Here is a 25,986-nt window from a genome sequence, read left to right as displayed (position 1 = left end):
GACAAAGCCCTGGCTGGGATGATTTAGTTGGGAATTGGTCCTGCTTTGAGCAGGGGATTGGACTAGATGACCACCTGAGGTCTCTTCCAACCCTAATATTCTATGATTTCAGTGAATTGTTTTGGGTATCTTCTAAAATCCATTAGAATTACTAACAGTGTAGTGTTTTAAAGCAAGAAAACTATATGGGGGTTGAGGCAGGGAAGAATCATACCCCACAGCTGCATATGACTAGTATAAAGTGCTGCAGTACATCTTCCTTGTTTTGAATTTTCTATGCCCCAGTATAAGGGGTATGGTCTGGTGGATCCACTTAGCCATGTACCTGTTGGCCCCCTCCTGATTTCCCTTTTGTATCAGCAGGGCCGGCTCTAGCCATTTCGCCGTCCCAAGCATGGCAGCATGCCGGGTGGGGCGCTCTGCCGCTCACTGGTCCCACGGCTCCGGTGGCCCTCCCACAGGCGTGCCTGCGGATGCTCCACTGGAGCCAAGGGACCAGCGGACCCTCCGCAGGGCCGCCTGTGGGAGGTCCACCGGAGCCACCTGCCACCCTCCTGGCAACCGGCAGAGCGCCCCCCGCGGTGTGCCACCCCAAGCACGCTCTTGGCGCGCTGGGGCCTGGAACTGGCCCTGTGTATCAGAATAGAAGTTGCTCTCTGGAGCTGTCCTTGACATGGTTAGAGTTTGCTGTTCCTTTATAGACTCCTATCATCCTTCCCTCACCTAATCCTTAACTCCCTGTATACTCCACCTTTCCATCCATACACTGGTTTTGCTGCTGGCATGACCCTCCATGGATGGAGGCAGGTAGGATTTTCTCCTAAAAATATACATAGCAGCATAGTTGTCAAGATCAGGTCCCCTCTGCTCCTTAGTGCTTGTGGCTAAAAAAGTGTGTAATGACAACAACCATTGGATTAATAAGAAAGTTTTTAGCTCTCAAACTTCCCATGGCTGCTTGAAAATGGCATTGCTGTACACTATTAGCTTCATTGCCAAAGTTTTACAAAATGTCAGTGGAGTCTGTTGAAATAACAGAATCTCTTTTATGATATTTGTCTCATTTGTTTCTGAGTTGTGTACCTATTGTCTTTAAAATAAAGACATCATAGCTGCAGAAGTTAATTAATTTTATTTTTTCCCAAGCATGCTCTTGAAAAATGGGGCTTTTTAAATAGCTAAGATATTCAGCATAAAAATGAAAAATTCCTCAAAAATCTGTTTGCGATATAGTGTTTCTCTGATTAATAACCCTTGCAAATGTGTGTTCATTATACCATAAACATGACCTTTATAAGGACATTAGAAAAATCCAACCGCCGAACAAGCCAGGTCAAAGATTTTTAAATGTCAGCAAGTATAATGCTTTTAAATTAATGTGGGTTTATAGTACTCAACTGTTAGACCTATTTTTGAATTTTTTAAGGCTTCATGGTTAAGGTATATTAATGGAACCTGACACTGGAAGAGAGTACATTGGATTGACTCTGGTGCTGTTTAGCAGGCTCCCACATGCAAGTCCACTGTGGGGTCCATGAGGTTTATAACGAGCTTTTTGTTGAGTCCTGCATCAGTTACTCCATGGCACTATCTGGGAGGTCTTTGATCACAATATATTATAAGCTTCTTGGATGGTGAGAGAATCTAGAATACTCCAGCTAATAACAGAGCAGTCAGTTTGGTTCCCAGCAAAGATATTGCCACAACTGCTGAACCCCACAAAAGAAAGGGGTTGTGCTGTTTGAATGGTTTGGCCAAAACTCCAAGCTGGCTGAAGAGATCCTCATAACTTCAGGTTTTCCTCTTCTGATGAATGCATTTATATAATTGTTCATGCTGTGAGTTCATCACATTGCAATGCCAGCCAAAAGGAGCCAGTGCTCCTCATGAGAACTGGATCTAGCTGCCATTGCATTTAATTTGTTAAATGACCATTGACTTCAAATGGAACAGGACTGAGCATAGACACTGGGTGAAAGCTGCACATGGAAGTGCCTGGCCAAGAGGAGTCCTTTAGTTCTTTACATGAGTCTACATGGTCAAAAGAAAAGGGACAACTGCTTTCCCCTGTAGCTAGCCCTCTTCTGTTACCTGCACTCTGTACAAAATCCTCGGGCTGGCATTCTCATGTCATGATGAAAATGTTAGCATAATGCTATGCATTATGGGCTTGGTTTCAGCAAGCTAGTCTTTGCCGCTGTAACCCTGGCTTCCTCATGATCACCTTGCTCTAGTAAAGAAGTTGATAAGGCGGGGGGTGGGGGGCGGAGAAGGTAATGGCCAACAAGAAATGAGAATCATCGTAGTTTGCCAAGAGGAAGGGGAGCTAGTGGAGCAGATGCAAACAGATCTTTCAGTTGTTCTCCAGAATCTGTTTTCACTTTTTTAAAAATAAATAAGGTCTGATCTACACTAGGAAATTAGGTTGGTTATAACTATGTCAATCAGGAAAAAAATCTGCACCCCTGAAAAATGCAGCTAAATCTAACTCCTGGTGTAGACACAGCTAGGTCGATGGGAGAATTCTTCTGTTGATCTAGCTACCATCTCTCAGCCAGAATTATGTGTAAATTGCATAGAGTGGCAAATGTTTTCATTTTCCTGAAGGTGGGGCTTTGCTTTGAAAAGCTTGAGAAACACTGACTTAATGATATTCTTTCTTCTTATTGTTCAACATACTAAGCCTGCTTGGCATTTAAAATCAAATAAATATGTTTACCACTACTTTTCATGTATCTTAACGATGGCTAATTGTAAGACTCCATGCTTCTCTGGAAGGTTGCAATAGGCATGTGTTTTGTTTGGTTTTTTTAGGAAAACCTTAAAAATAAAGGTTCAGAATAGACAGAAAGGGATGAGACCAACTTCAATGATAGTGAAAGATTGTGCAATTCCCCTGAAATCATTAGAGCTGGGCCTGGTTAAGCCAGGGCTGAATTTGGCCTATGGCACACCAGGTTATTTTGTGTTTCTAAGACCTGGTTCAGACACAGTTATTCATGTAGTTAAAGTACCATTTCTGACTAAAAGTTATACTTGAGCGTCCACAATTTCTGTGTCCTGTGATAATTAGTGCACAGTAATTAATTCATAAAAACATAAGGCACATTAGACATTGTTGCATATAAACACTACATGTACCATAATTAAAAATACTGTCAGTTACTATATCTCCATTCTATGGAGCTATAAACAGATATCTGTCTGATCACGACAAAACTCATTATAGTTGTTAACGTATACAGCCCAATGAATATGTGCTCAAATGCCTGTGAGACCAAGGGATGATGGTTCTGTGGTTAGAAGGCTGGTATGGAACTTGGAGAACTTGGGTTCAGTCCTATTCTGCCTTCAATTACTTGTGTAGCCTTGGAAAAATCCCTTAGCCTCTCTGTGTCTCAGTTCCTCATCTGTAAAATGGGGATAATAGTTTACCCATCCCACGTAGGTGTCAGGAGGATATATATAGTAGACTTGTGCAGATAAAGTTAATTCTGTTTTGTGGGGGGATCTGATCATTCAAAACATCCTTTCATTCTAATTGGGAATGAAAACCAAACGTTTCTAAACATTTCTAAATTGAAAGAGATTGGAGCCCAGGCTCTATCATGAGCTGTGCTGGAGCTGCTGGTCCAGGATGCCTTGAGGTCCCTAGCTCTGGAGCAGTCTACATGGTAGGTTGCTGAGGAGCCAGGCTGGTGGGCTGGCAGGAAACATACCTGTGTTCCTTTGGAATTTGGTTGAAATAGTACTGTCTCGACAGAACATTTCAATTTTGATGAATGGGCAAATTCCAACAAAAGTTTAGTAGGAATTTTTTTTGACTAGCCCTAATAAATACATTAAACATGGTGATACAATTGGGTACCATTTATTCCTTGGAAAGCAATGATTATAAGTAAGATGTGGGGTACAATGGGTTAATATGCTTCATGGCTAGAATGTGTGAAGTACTGGGTTGTGGGTTCAGATCCTGTTTTTAGTCGATTTTATATTAATTTATTTTTTTGAAAATTCTTGTTTATGTTCGCCAAATGCACTATGAATCAGGAGTACAGGGGATTTGAATGGTTTCTCTTGTGCTAAAAACAGGACGAGGTGAAAAGTCATGATGTCAGTTTCATGTGACTACCATAGGAGTTGCATACAAGCAGCAGAGAAATGTGCTTCCATACATGCATGACTATAGAGACAGGTTCATTATCCTATTTAAATATATCTGTCTTAAAATGCATTTTTTATATCTCCCAACATGCTCCAACCATATTGTAAATGCAAAGAAATAATGTAAAACTGAAGTTGCATTACTTTGCATTGAAATACATAGTCCCAGGTTGCTATAAATAAGTTAGTTTATTTTCCCAAAACAATTTACTAACTTTGCAGGAATCACAATTATCTCCAGACAAAAATAATTCTCTAGATATCAACAGCTGAGGCACTGTCCAATTCATCCTCTGCAAAGTTATCAACTGTTAATGTGACCAGCTGCAAAGCCTATGAAAGGAAAGCATGAATTACCATATGTTGTACGGGATTCTAGGCTTCCAACTTCCCTACTCATGGAAGTTAGGGGACTTTTGCACAAATAAGGACTACAGACTGGACCCTCATTTCTGAGGTTTATTCTCTGTTGTTAGGTCTCCTGTGTCAACTTTTCTGAAATTAACAATGATTATATCACACATTTATATTTGAAATCTGAATATTTTAATTTTCAAAAGCATCTTTAAGATTTTTACAGTATGAAAGAACAGCAGTAAAACCTGTAATACCAAACGAGAAATCAAGTGCATATACTTCTTTTAAAACTTCAAAGAATTGAGACCTAATGTTATAAATGTTAGGCATCATCATCAGACTTCCAAATAATATGTTGCTATTGAAGCACTGGACAAAGTAACTCAGCCTTAGTGTAGATTCCTTAAGATCAACAGGGATAAGTACCAGAGATTAATTTAGTCTGCCAGATTTTAATATTTAAAATAGATATATTTACATATAAATAATACATAGCATGAAAATCAAATTAATATTCTGTACACTGAGTGTGTGCATACTCTAAAAACTAAAATAGTATAGTATAAAGGCCATTTGGCATTTAAACAAAGAATATTTTACCAATGGAGGTGAAAATAATTCATCAGTGGATACTGTTTATTACGGAACAAAAGTAATCTTGAAAGTGCCAGTATAGCACTTTCTAAGAAAAGCATCTGTTGCGAAAATTAAGACCACTGATCCAAAGATGGGGAGCTTGTTCAGAGCCAAATGAACAATTTAGCAGTAAGACCATTAGTAAGGGAATGTGACCTAGTGGTTGTAAGTCCTGGCAAATCACATTAGCCTGAAATATTCCTAGAAGGCAGATCTATATTTCATATCCTGTGGACACACCAATTATTTTCAAGTTCTCTCCTAATCAAGGAGCCTTTTTCTTTTGTCTTGTTACAATTCTTTAAAAATCTCCTTCCAATTTCTCCGCATATCTGAGTGTAGTCAGCATTTGTTCAGAAATTATGAAAATTTAGTATCCATCATAACCAGCCCATCATTCTTAATGCTTATATCTTTTCTTAATTCGTGAACAAGATCAGTTCAGACATGGCAAGAACACTTACCTGTCCTCACCGATGACTAAGGGCTAGGTCCGCAAAAGGACTTAGGTGTATATCTGCCCCTTTAGGCACCTCAAAACCACTGCTCAGCTGACATCTAACTCTTTAGGCACCAAAAGGACTTTAACAATAGAAATTTAGGTGCCTAAGTTTCTACCAGTGAGCAGGACTACCACTGCCTCAACCTAGGTGCCTATCCCATGCTTAAACCCTGGCAGGAATCTCAAACTAGGTGTTCCCCTATGGGTCGCAATTTCTTACACATGCTCTGAGCGTGCCTAAACATACTAACAGCTTGCAGAGGAGGAGTTGGTCTCCTTATCCACTTTTAGCTCAGTGATGTGAGCATTCACCCAGGCTGTGGGAGACCCTAGTTCAATTGCCCTTTCTGCCAGCTGTGGAGAAGAGATTTGAACTTGTGCTCCCTAACCACTGGGCTGGGAGATATTCTGGGGTGAATCTTTCTCTGTCTCTCCTGTTGAAGCCATTCCACTGTATATAAATAATTAGTCAGTCATTGGATCAGGGAGACTGGAACCTATGTTACTACCCTCCCATGTTACTACCCTAACTGGACTATAGTTATTCTCATTTTCTTTGGTCCAATTAATATTTAATTATCCCACTGGTGGCAAGGTATCTAGAAGTTAGGGCATTGTAATGCCTTAATTGCTTTGTGGATCTATCCTTAAAATTTAAGCTGTTTTGAGTTTCAAAGCACAAAAAACCTTAATTAAAATAAAAACAAAACATATGCATTCCCCAACTTCTACCCAAACACACTTGTTTACTGTAAAAAATGTCTCAGCTAATGTTGAAAATCTTCTGCAAAATAAATATCACTTTTGGGCTCAGACTCTGCGTGATAAATTTTAGCCCTTAACAGTGATTGGTTGGCTGACTTTAAGGTCCTGTAGAATGAGGTTCTCAACCGGGGTCCAGGACACCGTGGGTGGCTGCTAAGCAGGGCCAGCATTAGACTCTCTAGAGCTCAGGGAAGAAAGCCAAAGCTCCACTGCAAAGGACTGCAGCCCGAGTCTCTGAGCTCCACCACCCAGGGCTGAAGCTGAAGCCTGAGCAACTTATCTTCAGTGTGCCCTCTGTGGTATGGGGCCCTGAGCAATTGCCCTGCTTGCTACCCCGTACTGCCAGCCCTGGCTTTTATATGCAGAAAAACAGTTGTTGTGGCACAGCTTGGCCAATAAATTTTTATTGCTTTGGGGGACGAGGCTCAGAAAAAAAAAAAGGTTGAGAACCCCCACTGTAGAAGAATGGGGGGCTTTTCTCTTGTTACCTTTAGCTCAGGTAGTAAAACCCTGCAAGATTATTATTTCTGAGTCCCATTAACTCCAACCAGGCTATAAAGGGAATATGAGTGTTACTGTGAGCCAGAAGGAACTAGGGTAAGAATGAAGGTGCTGGAGAGGATTCCTAGGAATAGCCATTTGGGGAGAAAGTGAATGCTAAGACTTACATTTTGCTATTGGTTTTGGTTTACTGAAAAACAGATTCCAGGATGGGAGTGAATTTAGACACTAGTTTAGAGTCTGGTTGATCTGCTGAGAATGGAATTAGGGAATCAGCCTAAAAGGGAAAATGTTTGCCAAGTAATGAAAGAATGAAAATACAATTCAGAATTGAATTGTTCTTTCATTTTATCTTTGTGGTGGTGGCAGCTAGCGATGGAATAATTTTGAAAGGATTAGATTAATAGATTATACAAGTTTAGAGTTTGTGCTCAGTTGCATAGTACCTAAAAGGTTCCAAATACTTTTGCAAATTATTTAAACTGTTTGATTCTGCAACATTGAAATTTCCTTTCTGAGAGATATGGCTCTTCTTCTGGAATTTAAACCTGAAGTTGAGGGAAAGGACTAGGAATGTGCATGTACACGTGGAAATGACATGTAGGCTGACAAATAGAAAATCTTTCTCCAGGTCACAAGAGTTGTGTTGCCCAAGCTCTTCTGAGTAGAATGTCAGTGGGCTTGAGGGATAACGGTGTTTTCCTATCACTCCAGCAACCAACAAAAATAGTATTTCTGTACTCTGCATAGTAAACAATCATTTGTTTACTATGCAGAGTACTTCGGTACTCCCAGGCTATTTTCTGCTTTGTCGTCATTGTTGCATAGTTTATTTTGCTTCTGGTCCTAAACCAGATAAAGGGTAGCTGTATTGTAATATATATCTTCTCTCTCTCTCTCTCTCTCTCTCTCTCTCCACACACACACATTGTGTGTGTGCGTGTGTGTGTGTACACACACACTCCTCCTCCTCCTCCTCCTCACCTAGCAGTGATCTACAGAGCATATCAAATTTTCATTTGGAAACAAATTTCTGTTAAGAAATTTATTTTAAATTAGAATATCATACAATATAATATAATCAAAAACAAAAAGCAGAATGCTTTTATTTGACCTGACATGATTTATTTTTAATTTTATTTCATGGAAATGTTCAAAATTCTTTGTTAAACCACACTCCCTTTCCCCACATTATGCGTTACAAAGTATAAAATTGCACGCTAAAGAGAACGGGTAGGAAAGGTGTTTCATGCACAAATCACTGCTGGCTTTGGAGTAACATCTGCTCATGTGAAATATACCATCTAGAATGTGAATCTTACATGGCAGGCAAGTGCTGCGCCAAGTATAGTGTATGCTCACAGACACAAATGCAGTATTGACTGCTGCGCTTGACTTAAAATACTGCAAAAATAGCCTTTTTAGTGGCAACATATTCAAATGTTGAGTTGGGAGTGAGTGGAATTAGTTGAACTTTTCAGAATTTCACCCAAAACACATTTCTTTTGGTTATAGGAAAGGGCAAAGGTTCAGGTGGGTGAGTTATTTTTTTCAAAACCAGTTCACTCGCATTTACCCAGTGCTTAATTTGTAATGAAAGAGGTGCTGGGGCTCAAGCAATTTTCTTACATTCATACCTGATGCAGCAAGCCCAGAGGTGCCAGAGCTATGAACTGCCAAGTGTAGAGGTGCTAGGGCTCAAATTAAGCACTATATTTACCCTGGATGTGTTGTCAGTGACTCTGGCAGAGGAACTGTGATGCCTGTATTTTAGATCCTTTGGAATCTCAGCCAACAAACGATTACCTCAAACTTAGTTCAAATACTAAGGTAACTGTGTTTCTAAATGGCAATATATTTTTCTCCCTTATGAAGAAAAAGCTGGGCTCAAACCCCAGACGTGAACACTCCTGAATTTTGGGGAGGTTCAAATCCAGATTAGGATCTGAACTTTTTGTTGGGACTCTGGCTAAACCACAATATCACTAGACTGCAAATACTAAAGTATTAACAGATGTCCTGCCACTTTAAAAAGCAGTAGTGTAGTGAGGGTCAAGAATAGCTTTATCTCAGGATAATTTTTGAGGGAATGTTCAGGGCCTCAAGCAGTGCCCAGTCCATAGAAAGACTCTGTTCTACCCCTCCTGGTGATCTCTGGGAGGGGAGCCTATATCTGCTTCAGGCACTAAGTACAGGGTGTCAAGGGCATGGTGTGAGGACAATATTCCATTTTTAGTGATGGTCTATAGGATGGGGTATGAATATACAGTTGCATATCTCCCTCCATCCACAGTGAAACTCCAACTACAGTCAATGAAAGGTTTGCAAAAAGATCCAGAATAAGTACGTCCTTCATGTAATAACTAAAACCGTGTAGGTATTGTTACTAGCTAACTACATTGTTGTCACATTCAGTGTTGCTCAGTGGGAAAATGTACTCACCTCTATGGCCACCATATTTTATTTCTTTTCCTCCCGTTTGCCTTCCTCTTTTTGTCTCTCTCGTCTCTGTCTATCCTCATTTTCCTTCCCTCTGCTAGTAATGAAATTAGATTCAATGAAATTAGACCTGCTTAAATAGCCACTAGTGCTAGTATACAACTGTAAACTGTATCCAAGTGTACTGAATATGGTTAGTTCTTAGCAGGGAACCCACTTCCAGAATGATGTTAATGCTATGACAGCAGAACTCTCCAAAGCTCCGGGTCCTGATTACGTACAGTGATGGCACTGTAGTTCCCATCTTCTTATAGGATGACATACCATAAAGGAAAAAGTGACTCCTTCTATGATCCTTTATCACTGTCACATGACAAAGGCCTCAGCTACATACTGCTGCCACCCATCTCTGCATGGTGCCATCTGGTGAGAGGAACAGAATTAAAAACATAAACTTCAGCCAGTTCTACAGGCCACTGGTTGGGACTAGGAGCCTCCAGAACTGAGTTTAAAAACCCAGGACAATCCAGGCTCAACAGAGGACAAATATACTAAGCAGCCCAGCTACTCCATGCTATTATCAAATATTCACCCCACTTGATGTAGTTATGCTCTAAGACTGTCAGATTCTCCAAAATTTGATCTTTCATTTTTGTTTTTATAAATTAAGTTTCTCATTCTTATGGGTGCAAACATTGCATTTGGTTTACATTTGGAAGGTAAGCAAGGGCAGTGCTGTACTCCTGTGTCTGCAAACATACAGCCTGGAGCAATGGTCATGCTCTCACATGCACCCTTTATCTCACTGGGGTGTTATCTCAAAAGCCTTATGATGATATTTCAGAATGTCAGCGTTGAAATAGTTAAATGCTGATAGTTTAGCAGATGGGATGTGGAATGGGTGGGAGTGAAGACCATGAGGGGGAGTCCTCAATAAGGTGTTAGTAACTAGTATGAGGTTCCCAGTTCCTAGCTACTGTAAGTGTAAATCCCAACAAAGAGATGAGGAATATCTGGCATCTAATAGGCACCTTGGCTAGGACTTTACTTGTTAGTAATAGTGTGGGTGGTTTGTGGTCGGACACCACCTTGAAGTAATACTTTGCAAACATACTGGAACCCTCTTGCCTATCCATATATTTACCAAGTTTTCTTTCTCTGTTTGGCTGGATTTATCCTGTGTAGCACTACATCGAGGCCTGTCAGTTATTTTTTACATAGTCTACATAATAATTACATAATAACATTCCAGCAGTTCATCTAGTCCGGTATCTTATCTCCAACAGTAGCCACTCCATTAATTGCTGCTATTATCAAGCAGATGATAAATAACTTTCTAATGGACTGCAGTGATTGCAGACTTCTTGTAGTGTTTTTATGTAGTCTCTGTGTGCTCAGCTGCCTTATTGTACAGTCCTGATTCTGTGCACTCTTACACTCATGTAAATCAGCAGTAACTCCAACAGAGTCAGTGCAGTTACCCTAGTGTGAAACCAGTGTGAGAGTATGATGAGCCCTAAATTAATTCCTTTGGTGTACTGGTGATTAATGCATCCTATTCAAGAATACTTTGTAAAGTGTTTCACAGAGGAACTGAAAAGATGTTAAAACATAGTCTTCGATCATTTGGCTCCAGCTGAATTTATATTGAGAAGCCCAAATGCTGATGTCCCTGCTACAACTGATTAATTAAATCTTATGCCATTAGCACTCGGTTAGAAGCACTGAGTTGCAACTCTGGTTAGCAGCTTTGCTGGCCAAATGTGGACAGATTTAGTGTGTCATTCTGACTGCTGTATATATGAACTCTAATTTAAAAAAATATACTACTCATCTGTGAAGCAAGTGTGTGTGTGAGAGAGAAATTTTTGATCTGTCTCTCTCTGTGTTCTGTGATGGGGTAAAACTCCCTTTCCATTTTGTTCTTTGAATGTTTCTTGGCCTCCTCCCAGCAGGTTTTTACAGTCTGCTGCCTGCCTCTCAGATTAGAACAACACTGGCATATTTCAACAGTTTCCTAGGATTCAAACAGTCTTTAATTAACAGTGAATTGATGTTTTGAAATGTAACCAGAAGATGGGAGACAGTGGAAGCCGAGATTGGGTTTGAATATTTCCAGCTCTCAATCATCTGGACTATGTTGGGATCTGTGGCAAGGGGCAAATAAATCTGTAAAATCGTGGTTCATTACAAACAGGTGGCTGCTTATTAGTATGCAAGGGGATTTATTCATTTACATAATGTTCCCACAGAACTGTTCATTGGTAGCTTTAGCAAGGAGGAGCTTTTCTGCCTTACAGAGTTCTGAACCAAGCCCATCTGCCGCAACAGCAAAAAGTATCTGTCGGTAGCCTTGGAACTGCAGTAGCATTCAGAACTTTGACAAACACCTGTAATGTGGAATTTGTTTTATAAGTGTGCGTTCACAATAGACTTTTACTGAGCAATGCTTGAGGCAGCAAGGTATGCTCTGCTAGTTAGGTTTAAGTTTGTGCTGAAGTTGCTGAGCTAGCGAAATAAATGCACATTTAAGAAAATACAATTTAAAACAAACAAGTGAATGGAAAAGTCTTGGACAGTCACCGGCTGAAATAATTTTTACTGAATGGAAGAGTAAAAAAAGTCTTTTGGAGCTAAGTTGACCTGGAGTGTTTGAGTAAAGGTCAGTGGTTGCAGCTTTGATTTTATAATAGAATCAGGTCAGCTGAACATCTAAAGGAAAATTTGACTTGAACAATACTAACATTTCAAGATAATCCAGAGGAGGGAAAGGAGGTTTGCTAGCTAATTTTAGAGAACTGAAAGACTGGTATCTTAGTCAATTATCAGCAAAGAATCATAAACATTAGTTAAGCCTGTTGCACACTTAACAAGGTAGTAATTTGATGGTAAATACAAATGTGTGTGTTTAACCTGATATTGGCATAAAACTCTTTCTATATTTATTTTCATACCAAGAATCACTTGCTTACTATCTTCTTTCATATTTTTCCTTGAAGGTGGCACATGCCAGAGCCCTGCTCTTCCAGCCCTGGTGCGTACTCCAGCCCCACCATTACAACCATCGCTGGATATTAAACCATTTCTTCCATTTCCACTGGATACAGCAGCAGCAGTCAATCTCTTCCCCAACTTCAATGCAGTAAGTAGCACACTGATGGATTAATGTCTATTCCTCCAATTTACAATTCTCTGGAGACACAAGTAGGCTCCAAATGGAACTTTGTCTTCACTTAGGATATGAGGACATTTTACCAGACTAGGTTTTGGTACGTGTTACAGGGTGGATCCAAGATGAATAGCTCTCATGATGATAGAATTCCATTGTCAGTCACCAACACACTTCACTAAAAATCCTAAATAGTAACATATGTGGGTGAATATCAACAGCAAAACTTCAGGGACAAACTGAAGCAACAATGAAAACATAAATACATGGTATACGTGCAGATTTGAATATCAGAAAACAAAACAATGTATTTTTTCTCTTTCAGCTGAGGATTTTTTCTTTCTTTGCCCTTGAAACTAAAATCTATGGTAGTTGTATCTTTAATAATTGCTAATTATAAATGATCTCTCACACTTTGAGAAAAATGTTACCACTTAAATGTTTCCATCCATTTTTTCTAACAAAAGCCTATTTCATAATCCTTCCATTTTTCCTATATCTGCTGAGATAATTAATTCTGTAAACAAAATTGTAACTTGGTTTTAAATTGATATCACATTTGCTGCATTTTACTGCTTTTTGCCTGACTAAAAGCAAGCAAGCAAGCACCCATTGCAGGACTAAAAGCAAGCACCAATCATAGCCCCTTTTGCAAGCTGCACAAAGCCCCTTGCCTTATGTACAAATATTAGATATTGAAAAGGAATGACATTAAGAAAAGATAGAAGAGGCTGAAACTTCCAGATCAGAAGAAAATAATTCTAATTCAAATATATATTGAAATAATTAGGAGTAGTAAAGGAACATGTCAATTTTCTAAGTAATTAATAATTTATAACAAATATCAGTAATTAAATATTAATCTACTTGTAAATAGAATACCCATAAATATCATAAACTATAATATTATTAAAATGTACTAATTGGTAATAATATTTGCTAGTCTTAAATACAAGCAATTAACAAGAACACACATTAATGAATACCCCAGAAGCAGTAAGTTGCAAGCTGATTACTTTTAAATCCTAAGAAGCATAGCACCAATTCCAAACTATTCCCTAAAAGAGTATCCCTCTCTGGAAGACAGCCTGTTGAGATAAAAATCATATCCAGAAATGTAGGAAGATTAAACCTCACAGTTTTTTTCATACCTGTGTTACTGATAACATGTTTTGAAGCTCAGGGGCTGCAAAGTCCCATTTCATGTCGGTGTGTGTGGAGGGTAGGGACATAGATTTGCCCCCCTTTTGACAATCCTCTTCCACACCAGCAGCCTGACCCCCCTGGCCCATGAGCCCCTGTGCCACCCCCTCCAAATCGGAGTGAATGGCATTTTTGACTTAGCACAAACCTGAGTGGCACAGTGACCCAAGCACCACCCAAGCCACCTACTCAAAATATGACAGAGGGATGGCCGAGCCACGTCTGAGTGAGTGGCATTTTGACTTGGTTCATGGGGTTGCAGCACCACTCACGTTTGGCTTCACCAAAAAGTGGTCAGGCCATAGCCTGGGTTTTTCTCACTTGCTCAGTGGCCAATTATGAAATTTAAGAAATTAAAAATCTGATTTACTTTTTATGATTTTTGCTGCTTGTTTACTTTTGAATCTAATCCAGTGTAGAAAACTGGCCAATGACACTATTATTGTCAGTTTCACTTGACAGTTTTCATTCACTAGCAGAATTGCAGTGTTGACTGCATCCTAAAACTTCAAGTATAACTTAAATTATGAAGCCACTTACACATCTTTTCTGTGCATCTGAAAGCTTATGCTCCAGTACTTCTGTTAGTCTATAAGGTGCCAAAGGATTCTGTCGCTTTTTACAGATCCAGACTAACACGGCTACCCCGATACTTGATCTTTTCTGTTTGTTTCTTTTTAAACAAACGCCCCATTTAAGACTATTATGACATGTACCATTAAGTGGCACTTGCAAAAGCATACTAGTGGTGCAAGAATCTGCTGAGCAGGCACTATAAAGCCATTCCAGGAAGTGCCCTTTTTCAGAATCGATGCTTCTGGAAATGGCCTCAAAGGTAGGTAGGTAGGTGTGTGTGTGTGTGCTGCATTCCTCCCCACATTTGCAAAAGTGGCAGGTATTTCTTGGGTGACCCAACTCAAATTAAGTATTTATTAATTAAACATATACATTCCTACTACAGTACATTTTGAAAGAAAAAGATGCATTACAATTATTCAAGAAATGAGAAAGTAAAAATGGTCTCCTACCAGTGCCCCTTTTGTTCTCATCACCAAACATTTTTCTACTAGCAATCCATTCTTTGCTTACCCCACCACGTTAGACTTTCTCTATTTCTATGCCCATCTTTCTAGCAAGCTAGGACTAATGTATCAGGACCCCATGTCCCTTGCCTGAACTTCAGTCTCATGCAGTGCTGCTGTCTCTAAAGCCTGGTGTACAGTAGAAAATTATGTTGGCATAACTATATTGCTTAGGGATGTGAAAAATCCACATCCCTGAGCAGCACAGTTAAGCTGACGTAGGCCCCCATGTAAACAATGCTAAGTCAATGAAAGAATTCTTCTGTTAATTTACCTGTTGTCTCTCAGGCAGGTGGATTGCCTATGCTGATGGGACAACCTCTCCAGTTGGCATAGGTAGCATCTACACTGAAGCCCCACATTTTAAGCTGCATTTTAAGTATAGACAAGCCCTGATACTTTGCCATCTGTTGAATTCACCTTTGCTGAATGAGACATTCCTGTGCATGAGGATCCAGTCATGTCAGCCATTGTCATCAGCATCCTCTCATACTTCATAACTGCAACATGACCCTTGCATTCTGATTTGTGGTATCCCAATCTGAGTTTCACTTTTCCATCTGAACAATACAATATTGAACATTGCTACATGTAATTTATAAGCCTGAGTTGGATAAAGGCATTCTGTAAACAGGCAGGTTGGCTGAGAAATCCTGCATATTTCTAGAAAGTCTTCCAGTCTGAAAAAAAATCTGTGAGGACATATCAGCTGCAGTGGAACAGAATCAGCCTAAGGAGAAGGTAGCGTACAAGCCAGTTTTGGTTTTCAACAGCACATTCTGACAAGGACGTACATTTAGCATGAGAGAAAGAGAACATGTAAGATTTGACCAAGATGTCTTTTCCAAATACATTTGTTCATGTATGATCATGGTTTTGTAAATATATAGAGTGCTTTATAACCAAATGATCTCAAATTACTTTACAAACCTGTATTAACTGAGTTTCACAGTACCCTGTGAAATAAATAAGTCATGTTATGAGACTAAAGTAAAGTCAAGCAGCAAGTCAATAGTAAAACTGGGACGAATATCCAGAACTCTGGCTTTCTAACCCTGTGCTTTAAATGCTATACTATACTCCATCTCACTACTAGTGGAGGACCTCATTCCAATAGCAGACATATTAGCATTGACCAAATTACTGAGACTTAGAAGTGACAAATCATATCAGAGGCAACAGACCCTCAAAAAACCCCTCCGTCTCTCCCAAAGTCCTAGCAAACAGATGGGTTTTGCAGTATATGCATAAGGTTATCTCATTTGGGCTATTTTAGAGCAAATTGCGGATAAGTTCCAGAGTCCTGGTCCCCATGCTGCCAAATTTCCAGACACTCCCTTTTCTTTTAAACCAAGGGGTGGGGGTAGGGGGAATCTAGCTTAAACGCTTCTGCTTAACTGCAGCTGAAGCAATGTCACAGGGGAGAGTAGACATCCCTCAGGTGGGCAGGTCCCAAGCCATTTAGGGCTTTGTCAATGAAAAACAACTCTCCCTAGAAACATGCAGCCAGCGCAAAATCATAGTGCAATTAAGTAATGAATGTGCTTCTAGAGAAATGCTCTGCTTAAAAGCAGGCTACATTAATTTTTTAATAGATCTAAGGGGTGATGCTAGATGACTTTCTGGATCTAGTTGAGCTAGATATAAAAGCAATGTAGAGTTGTATATACAACCAATCCGGTTTACTCAAATTGAAAATTCTCCGGGTGGCGGTGGTGGGTGGGAAAGAGAGTGTGTGTGTGTGTGTGTGTGTACACGTACGTACACATTGCATAGCACAATGATGTCCTGATACTGACTGGGGCTCGGAGTTACTGCAATAGAATTAAACAATACTAACAATTATCTTTCATGTTATGATTTTATCCACATTTCAGTAAAATCCTCAATACAATATTATTTTGTTTAAAATCTCTCAGTTTGGGTCTCAGAAGCGTTAGCTGAAGCAATTACTAATGGGTGCCGCCGGGAAAGAAACTGACCTCTGGCCTGTGTGAAGGCAGGGCAAGGAGTATCAAGCATCTGGGGAAGAAGATGTTGGGGATGGAGGACATGGGGAGACTGGTGAAAGGGGACAGGGAAAGCCAAATAGCATCACTGTGTTTTTCAGAAAAACAACCAGGAGTCCGGTGACACCTTAAAGACTAACAGATTTATTTGGGCATAAGCTTTCATAGGTAAAAAAAACCACTTCTTCAGACGCATGGAGTAAAAATTACAGATATAGGCATATGAAGAGAAGGGAGTTACCTTACAAGTGGAGAACCAGTAAGGAAAAGCCAATTCAGTCAGGGTTGATGTGGTCCACTCCCAATAATGGAGGAGGAGGTGTCAGTAGCAAGAGAGGGAAAATTGCTTTTGTAGTGAGCAAGCTACTCCCAGTCCCTATTCAAGCCCAAATTAATGGTATTAAGTTTGCAAATGAATTGTAGTTCTGCAGTTTCTCTTTGAAGTCTGTTTTTGAATTTTTTTTTGTTGAAGGATGTCTACTTTTAAATCTGTTGTAGAATGTCCAGGAGATTGAAGTGTTTTTCTGCTGGCTTTTGTATATTACCATTCCTGATGTCTGATTTGTGTCCATTTATTCTTTTACATAGAGACTGGCTGGTTTGCCCAATGTACATGGCAGAGGGGCATTGCTGGCACCTGATGGTATATATCACATTAGTAGATGTGCAGGTGAATGAGTCCCTGATGGTGTTGCTGATGTGGTTGGGTCCTCTGATGGTGTCATTAGAGTAGATATGGGGACAGAGTAGACAATGGGGTTTGTTACAGGGATTGGTTCCTGGGTTAGTATTTCTGTGGTGTGGTGTGTAGTTGCTGGTGAGTATTTGCTTTAGGTTGGGGGGCTGTCTGTAAGCGAGGACTGGCCTGCCTCCCAAGGTCTGTGAGAGTGAGGGATCATTTTCCAGGATAGATTGTAGATCGTTGATGATGTGCTGGACAGGTTTTAGCTGGGGGCAATACGTGATGGCCAGTGGTGTTCTGTTATTTTCCTTTTTGGGCCTGTCCTGTAGTAGGTAACTTCTGGGTACCCGTCTTGCTCTGTTAATCTGTTTCCTCACTTCCCCAGATGGGTATTGTAGTTTTAAGAATGCTTAATAAAGATCTTGTAGGTGTTTGTGTCTGTCTGAGGGATTGGAGCAAATGTGGTAGTATCTTGGGATGGAAGCTGGAGCCATGTAGGTAAGTATAGCAGTCAGTAGGTTTCCGGTATAGGGTGGTGTTTATGTGACCATCACTTATTTGCACTGTAGTGTCCGGGAAGTGGAGCTCTTATGTGGACTGGTCCAGGCTGAGGTTTATGGTGGGGTGGAAATTGTTGAAATCCAGGTGGAATTCTTTAAGGGCCTGCTTCCTGTGGGTCCATATAATGAAGATGTCATCAATGTAGCGCAAGTAGAGGAGGGGCGCTAGGGGATGAGAGCTGTGGAAGCATTGTTCTAAGTCAGCCATAAAAATTTTGGGATGCTGTGGGGCCATGCAGGTACCCATAGCAATGCCGCTGACTTGAAGGTATAAGTTGTCCCCAAATCTGAAATGGTTGTGGATGAGGACAAAGTCACAAAGCTCAGCCACCAGATGTGTCATGGCCTCATCAGGTATACTGTTCCTGACAGCTCGTAGTCCATTCTCATGTGGAATATTGGTGTAAATGCTTCTACATCCATGGTGGTTTACTGTGGTTTACTAGGTTTGCAGCTCTCAGCCGTCTTCTCTCACCAGCGTGGGGGAGGACCCTCTTCTCACTCCCTCCTGACCATTTTTTTTCTAGGCTGTATGGTTCCCTGCCTACACTATGCTATCCCCAGCAAATCAGACTGCCAAAACAGGCCAATGTCTGTGCTTTTCTCTCTTTGAATGCTGTGAACAATGTAATTGTCGTTGTAAGCAAGAACATTTAATCTTCAGATGAAAGCATGGATGATGTTTTCAGGAAGATCACCAATGCATTGTAGTTTCCTCAGGAAGTCGGTGGTGTCTCAGAGACAGCTAGGAGTGCTGGTAGCATAGGGTCTGAGGAGAGAGTCTAAATAGCCAGATAACCCTGCAATAAGAGTGGCAGTGCCTGAGATGATGGGGCAGCCAGGATTTCCAGGTTTATGGATCTTGGGTAGCAGATAGGATACCACTGGTCGGGACACTAGGGGTGTGTCTGTGTAGATTTGTTCCTGTGCTAGAGCAGGGAGTTTCTTGAGCAGATGATGTAGTTTCTTTTGATATTCCTCAGTGAGATTGGAGGATAGTGGCCTGTAGAATATGATGAGTTGCCTGGCAGCCTCCTGTTCATGTTTTTCAGGTTCTTGTGATTTTCAGGTTATCTTTGAAAGTTCATTCTGTGTCATGAATTTGATATTTTCTATTTTTAAAACAAAGCATAAAAGCAGCATGCTAATTAGTCTGGTAAGCTGAACGTTTGTAGATGCTATATACTTAACTACAGCAAATGCGTACCACGGAGTCATACGTAAAAAGGAATTTTAACAACTTGGCCATTTAAATTGAAGACAGCATATTGCTGTGCAAGCCCTGAAGAATCTCTTTCTCTCTCAAACTCATCAGTTCAGTGTGAGTTTATCTGGTAAAGAAGCTGAACAGAGTTTTTATTGAATCCGGACATACGAGATTTTGGATAGAAACAGTATGGAATACTTATATAGTTTGTTAATTTTAAAAAAACAGTATCATAACTTTGGTTACAGTGAAGAAGAATATCTGTGTAGTAGGAAAATAAACACAAGGAATATAAGTATAAATAAACATCTCAAATGTGTTTATCGCACATTTGGCATTCTCGGCATGCCACACCTTTCAGCTACCTAATAAGATACTTTTAAAAAATATCTGAGCTTTGGAGTCTTAGAAATATGAATTTTGGCACTTATAATTACTGCACTGAAAACTAAACAGTGGATTTCTCCAAACTGTTTTTTTTTTCTGATCACTCGCTATTCTGCAAAAATTTCTATAAATATTACCTGACATTTTGTGGACTTATTCTGCTAAAGAATATGCCTAGCATATGTAATATGAAAGCTAGAAAAAACAAATTATCATAATTTCCCTGACCCCACACAAGTGTTTGAAGGCTAGAAGCTGGATATGTTGGTTGTGAAATTGCACATTTTAGCCTCATTCCATGTGTTGAACTCCCAGTACGGTCAATGGAAAGTCTCCACCAAGATAGTGGGTAAGACACATCCAGGGGTGTGTGCAGGGGGGAGGCATGCAGGGGCATGCCAGGCTTCCCACCCAGTCAGTGAGGGCTCAGAACTCCTCTGGGGCGGGGAGAGCGAGCTCCTCCAACCCGGGCCAGGGCAGAAGACGACAGCTCCTCCAGCCTTGGGCCCTATGACCTTGGGCCAGCTCCTTGGCTGCCAGGGAGGGCCAGCTCCACTGGCTCTGGGGCTGCAACAGGGAGAACCAGGTCCTCTGGTTGTGTGGGAGGGAGAGGCAGCTGCTCCGGCCGTGTGGGAGGGAGAGTCAACTCTTCTGGCCACGGGGGTAGGGGGTGGGGTGGCGTGGAGGAAGAGCCAGTTCCTCCAGTCACATGGGCAGCGGGAGAGAGGAAAAGCCAGCTCCTCTGGCTGTGGGAGGCACAAAAAGTGCCCCTCCAAAAGCAGCTAAATTTTTATTCTTGTGCACACCCCTGGACATGTCCTTTGCCAAGCAATAAACCCAGCTTGGTTTTAAAGAAGTGCAGCTATGTGCCAGAAATACAGTACATATGGATTTTTAAATGATGGAATGTTGTATAGAGGCCTCTTGTTCAATGTATAGTTCGCCTTCAGTGTCTTGACTTTTCTTCCAGCTATTTACACACTGCTGTCGTATTTAAGAGCCCCACATCTCTCTTCTGCCTATGGAGCACTTAGCCATATGGAAGAGGCTGAGGCACTAAGCAAATGGAGCTGGGAGACAAGAATTTCAGTGTCTCCTGGAAAATAGATGAACATGCTTGCCAGGGGTATTAGTTTCCTGCTGTAAGTCAGATTTTGCAGCACCCTTCCTGACTAGCTGGTGCTCAGGTAACTGAGGCCTCCCCACCCCATTACTACAGGTGTTAGCAGGAAGCAATTGTGACTGGCCCTTTTGCTGGCAGTTGCCTTTTTCCAGCCTTGCACACCTGCACAGGGGCAAATCAACTTTATTAGCAATTCACCTAATTAACACAGAAGGTAACCCTATGGTTGCTTGGGAGATGTAAGTGACCTGAGCAAGCAACTGGTAGGAATAGACAGTATACAAAGACTTGTTGCTGACCCAGGAATTTCCTGGGGGTTTAGGACCAGGACACATGAAGAAGAGGAGCTCACAAAGAGCCCTCCAGAAGATATTTTGAAAATCTTCTCTTTAGGCTCAGGGTCTCAGGTAACTTTTCAGCCAGGAAAGAGCCAGTTTGCTGTTTCTTATGGATGGAATGTAGCTTTGGGGGCCAGGGCAATCAGAAATACTGGTGAGTTTTGTCACTGCTGGCAGTAGGAAATTGACAAAATGAAAACTGGTTATTTTGCATTGCTCTGTGCAATGGCCGTAGTGTCTGGGTTAACTGAATGCGACTATTTTTCTGCAGGACAGAATGTCCTTTAACGTGCAGCAGTCGGAATGCTCTGGTTCAATGAAGGGCTATTCATGGCAAAACGTGGCTTCAATTTAGTATGAATCAAAACAGCATTACAAGGACTCAGTAATAAGAACCAACTCTTACTTTTTAACTTGGCTTAAAAGTGAAGGCACTCTGTCAGATGAGGAGCCATAATGTACCAAACCCTTTTAAATATAATGGTGAAACAGAGCAGGAGGAATGTTACTGTTTCTGGTAAAGAGAGAGCCTCAAGTTTCCATTGCTTGGCCGGTCATTCACAGGTTTCTGGGAGCAGGATTTTTGTCTTTGGCTAATAGCATAAGTCATCTTCGAGCTGTCTTCACTCTGGTGTCTGATTCTTAGAGCCCACATCTCTAGCATTGTTCAACTGGAATATTTGCCAAAATGATCAAAAAAGCTGTAATCGGAGTTTAATAGAGCTGGGTAAAATTTTAGGAATAATGGCCTGTTCACAAACAGAAGAAAAAGGGGGCAGGGTGTAGCCAAATAAGCAAACACAACAAAATCCAGGCAATTCAGACATTTTGTTTTGGTACTCACAAAACATGAATGAATCAACATAAGTATGAAACATTCAATTATTTGCAGAGGCCAGGTTTGTTTGCTGAATTGTTTAACCCTTAATCTATGCTCTACTCCAGAGGTAGCCAACCTGAGCCAGAATTTACTAATGTACATTGCCAAAGAGCCACAGTAATAAGCTAGCAGCAGCCCCCGTCAGCTCCATCTCCTCCTACCCCAGTGTATCCAGCTTGTCAGCAGCTCCATGGATCAGCACCTCCCCAGGCCTCCTGCCAGTAGTGTAGCCGGGGGAGGAGGGGAGAGCAGGGCAGCAGCTGCTCCCCCACAGAGCATAAGTGGCGCCTTTTTAATTTTACTTACCCTGGAGTAAAAAAAAAAAAAAAAAAAAAAAAAAAGGCGCCACCCGCTGCAGCACTTTTACTGATGGGGCGACGCTCTGGGTCTTCGGCGGCAGGCCCTTCACTATCCCCAGGCATCTTTGGCAGCACTGAAACTTCATCGCCAAAATGCCGCCAAAGACCCCGGAGCGAGTGAAGGGCCCACCGCCAAGGTGCTGCTGAAGACCCGGAGTGCTGCCCTGTCAGTAAAAGCCCCGCAGAGGGTGGCGCTTTTTTTTTTTCCCCGCTCCCCCTGTTCCCTCCACCTGGCTACACCACTGCCTCCTGCCTCAATCAACTGTTTCACAGTGTGCAGGAGGTTCTGGGGAGCAGCCAGGGTGCAGCAGGCTCTGGGCAGGGGGTAGGAAGGGGCATGGGCCGTGGGGGAAGAAGTGGAGAGGGGGCCGAGCCTGTGGCAGAGCCAGGGGTTGAGCAGTGAGCACTCCCCCTCCCTGGCACATTGGAAAGTTGGCGCCTGTAGCTCCAGCCCCAGAGTCGGTGCCTATACAAGAAGCTGTATATTAACTTCTGAAGAGCCGCATGTGGCTTCAGAGTTACGGGTTGGCCACCCCTGCTCTGTGCCCTTACTGAAATACGCTCTGACTTAGATCCTCTTCTATCGCTGAAGGGCACACAGCTCAAGCAGCACAGTGCAAAGGTCGTCATTGTGTTTACCCAGTCACGGGTTGGTCGTGTGCCAGCTCAGTCCCCTGGAGCAACTTAGACCAGTTACTGCCGACATCCTCAAAGAAGCTCCAACCATATTCCTGTCTTTCATCTATAGCTTATGTCAACAATCAGACATGGCAAGGGTGCTAGGAGTTGCTATTCTGGCTCTGTACTACTGGTTGATCGTCCTATATTGAGGTGAGCATGACTGACTACAGTTGTTTTAGGACTGCTTTCCACTGCTGTCTTTCTTTTATAACTTTTAGTTTCTTTTAGCACCCAACCAGTTAGGTCTCTAGCATGTTTCAGTCCAGACCCCAACAATGGTGTCCTTGTATTGCATTCTAAATGTTACCTTATGTTTCAACAGCCCTATTGGCCCTGCTCTTGGAGCTGTTTGAATTTCCTGCCAGTTGGTTGGAGCAATGCTCTGCAATTTTCTTTTCCGACTATGCTCCAGTAAGAGAATTTGAAGCTGTTCTGTGCTCATCATGAGCAGCAGACACATGTTACCAGATGGATGGCAGTAGTCTTGCAAGGATAGAGGGGAAGAACTGGATGAATGTTGCCAGAAAAAAATCCATGAAAAGTTTACATTTGAATTTCAATTATATTTGCAACAGCTGCGTTCACACTCATTCTGTATTTGCTTTCTACAGACATTCAAGTGATCACATTTCTTCCAGCAATGGGAAGCAAACTTTAAGATCACATTAAAATATCCTGGGTTCTTCTCTACTTTGAACAACATAGTGCCCATGGTATTTTTGAATCTAAGGTCTCCATACATACCCAGGATATAATTCCCTTGTTCACAGTCTCTATTTCCTGTTGTTTACCAATTGTTTGGAGTGTGCTGTACATCAGTGGTAGATCTGTCTTTTCAGCTGCTGGACCATAAGTTTGATTTTTTTCCCCAGTAGGTAGAATAGTGGAGTTGGCCAAAAAAACAGCACTTTCAATGACCAGTTTCATGGCTTCGTTGAATGTCCCCACTGATGTCTCCTTATGGGTGATCTTTGTGGGCAGTCACTGCAGCCTGTATTCCTTCTGGATCTGAGAATATCAATGCAGAGAGATATGCTGTTCAGTTAAGCCTGTGGCACATGGAATTCCAACATTTGTATGATAGCACAGAACCTCTCCGATACATTCCAGGCAGTATATTATTTCTTCAGTCACTCATCGCGGCTCACTGGTGCTTGTTCTTGGTTCTGCTACTCCTAAGGCTGCCCCACTGATAGTCAGATTTATTACCTGCACCCACTGGTTCATCTGCGTATAATTAGCCAAAAGTGCCCCTTGCCACTAAGTCTTAATAGTTGTCAACCAAATGACTGGATTTGATTTGTAACCTGCAGGTGAAAACCTATGTATGCCATTATCAGCTCCTGAGCTGAAGTCAGGGTAAATTTTCCTTTAAAAATCCCAAATGTGTCTTCCAATTTTCTGCTGTAATTTATTTATTTAAAAAAATGAATAGCAGCATCTAAAGACCTTATATATGTTTTCTTTTAAATTGATGCTTAGTAATACTGAAGGAATAAAGCTTTCCTACTTAACTATTTCTGCATTGCATATGTGCTAGCAGGCCCTGCAGAGTGGGCTGGCAGGTAAGAAGCTATCTGAAAGCCATAGCATACTACTGGGCTACAGAAGGATTCCTCAGACTCTGTTTTGCATGCAAAACATCCTCATAAAGGAAATTAAATGAAGTGCTCTTCAGATTTGTCAAGTCTTAATGAGTAGAACTGCTTAAAAATAAATTTTAATAAAGCATTGAAAGCAATGTTTTAATCAGTTGATGTTTACACCCTTTGTCTTAATAGCACTCAGATGAAAAAGATCAATGATTATTTTATTCTGCAAAGAAAAAAAACCTTTAATGGGTGGCATAATCATAAAATCTACAGTTTAAATATGGATGGCTGGTATTAACCTGTTTTTAAAAGCTGCAATTAAAGTGAAATGGAATCACTTAAAGAAATTATTTGATTACTGAGGTCTGAGGAAGAAAAGAGTGAAAAACATTCTAAATTCACTAATATTTCTGTTGATGAGACAAACATATTCACAGGGACTTGCTTGTATTGCTAATCTAGATGAATAACTGGTTTACAGAATTTATCCACAATCTATGCTTGTAAGAGAGTGGACTCACCCCTGCAGCGCCTCCTGCTGGTCTCTTCTGGGCATTAGATCTGCCAGCCTTGGAGCACCCTCTGCAGGCTCGTATCCCACTTCGGCTTGGCCCCCGTGTCCCTTCCTGGTCTCCAGTGCCCTGTTATCTCGGGTGCTGCACCCTAGCAGTACACCCCTCAGTCTCAGGATCTCCCCTCCCCAGGGAACCCCCACCCAATATCCCCACGTCTCCTCAATCGTAGGCTCCTGCCAGTCACCAACTAGCCCCTGCTCCCTGGGGCAGACTGCAGTATGAGCCACTCTTCACAGGCAAGGGGCTTTTGGACCTGCTGCCTTTCTCTGCAACTCAGTACCTCTATGGGGCCTTGGACAAGGCCCTGCAGCCTGGGGAGTTGCCAGCCTGGAGCTCCCCAGGCCCTCTGGCCTTTCCCCAGCCCTGCTTCACTCTAGATACTCTGAGCTTCCCTGCAGCCAGGTCTGTCTGTCTGTCTGTCTGTCTGTCTCTCTCTCTCTCTCTGAAAGAAGAGAGAGACTGCTGAGCTCCTGGCTCCCAGCCTCTTATATAGGGCCAGCTGAGGGCTGATTAGGGCTAGGGTGACCAGACGTCCCAATAATTGGGTGGTCTTGGGTCAGGACGCAATTTGTCCCAATATTTCGTTCCACCGGCAGCACTTTTTTTTTTTGGTTTTTTGCTCCCCCCCACGTATCCCAATATTTTCTTCATCTATTCTGGTCACCTTAATTAGGGCGTGTCCCAGCTGTGGCTGCTTCCTCAATCAGCCTAGTAGCTTTTCCCTTGCCACAGCCCTCTCCCAGGACTGTCTTTAAACCTCTCAGAGCAGGAGCGG

General features: G+C 41.7%; 1 protein-coding gene across 3 annotated transcripts in view; it reads left to right on the top strand.

Annotated features, from left to right (window-relative positions):
- ZNF385D (zinc finger protein 385D) overlaps positions 1-25,986 on the top strand; it is a 360,631-nt gene that overhangs the window by 156,853 nt on the left and 177,792 nt on the right. For all 3 annotated transcript variants that reach the window (XM_030550947.1, XM_030550948.1, XM_030550946.1), the window contains exon 2: positions 12,364-12,506. In XM_030550947.1, the coding sequence (XP_030406807.1) occupies positions 12,364-12,506 (143 nt within the window). The remainder of the gene's footprint in view (positions 1-12,363; positions 12,507-25,986) is intronic.

Source organism: Gopherus evgoodei, chromosome 2, assembly GCF_007399415.2.
Source record: "Gopherus evgoodei ecotype Sinaloan lineage chromosome 2, rGopEvg1_v1.p, whole genome shotgun sequence".
NCBI classification, from domain to species: domain Eukaryota; kingdom Metazoa; phylum Chordata; order Testudines; family Testudinidae; genus Gopherus; species Gopherus evgoodei.
This window is presented reverse-complemented; position numbering and strand designations above follow the sequence as displayed.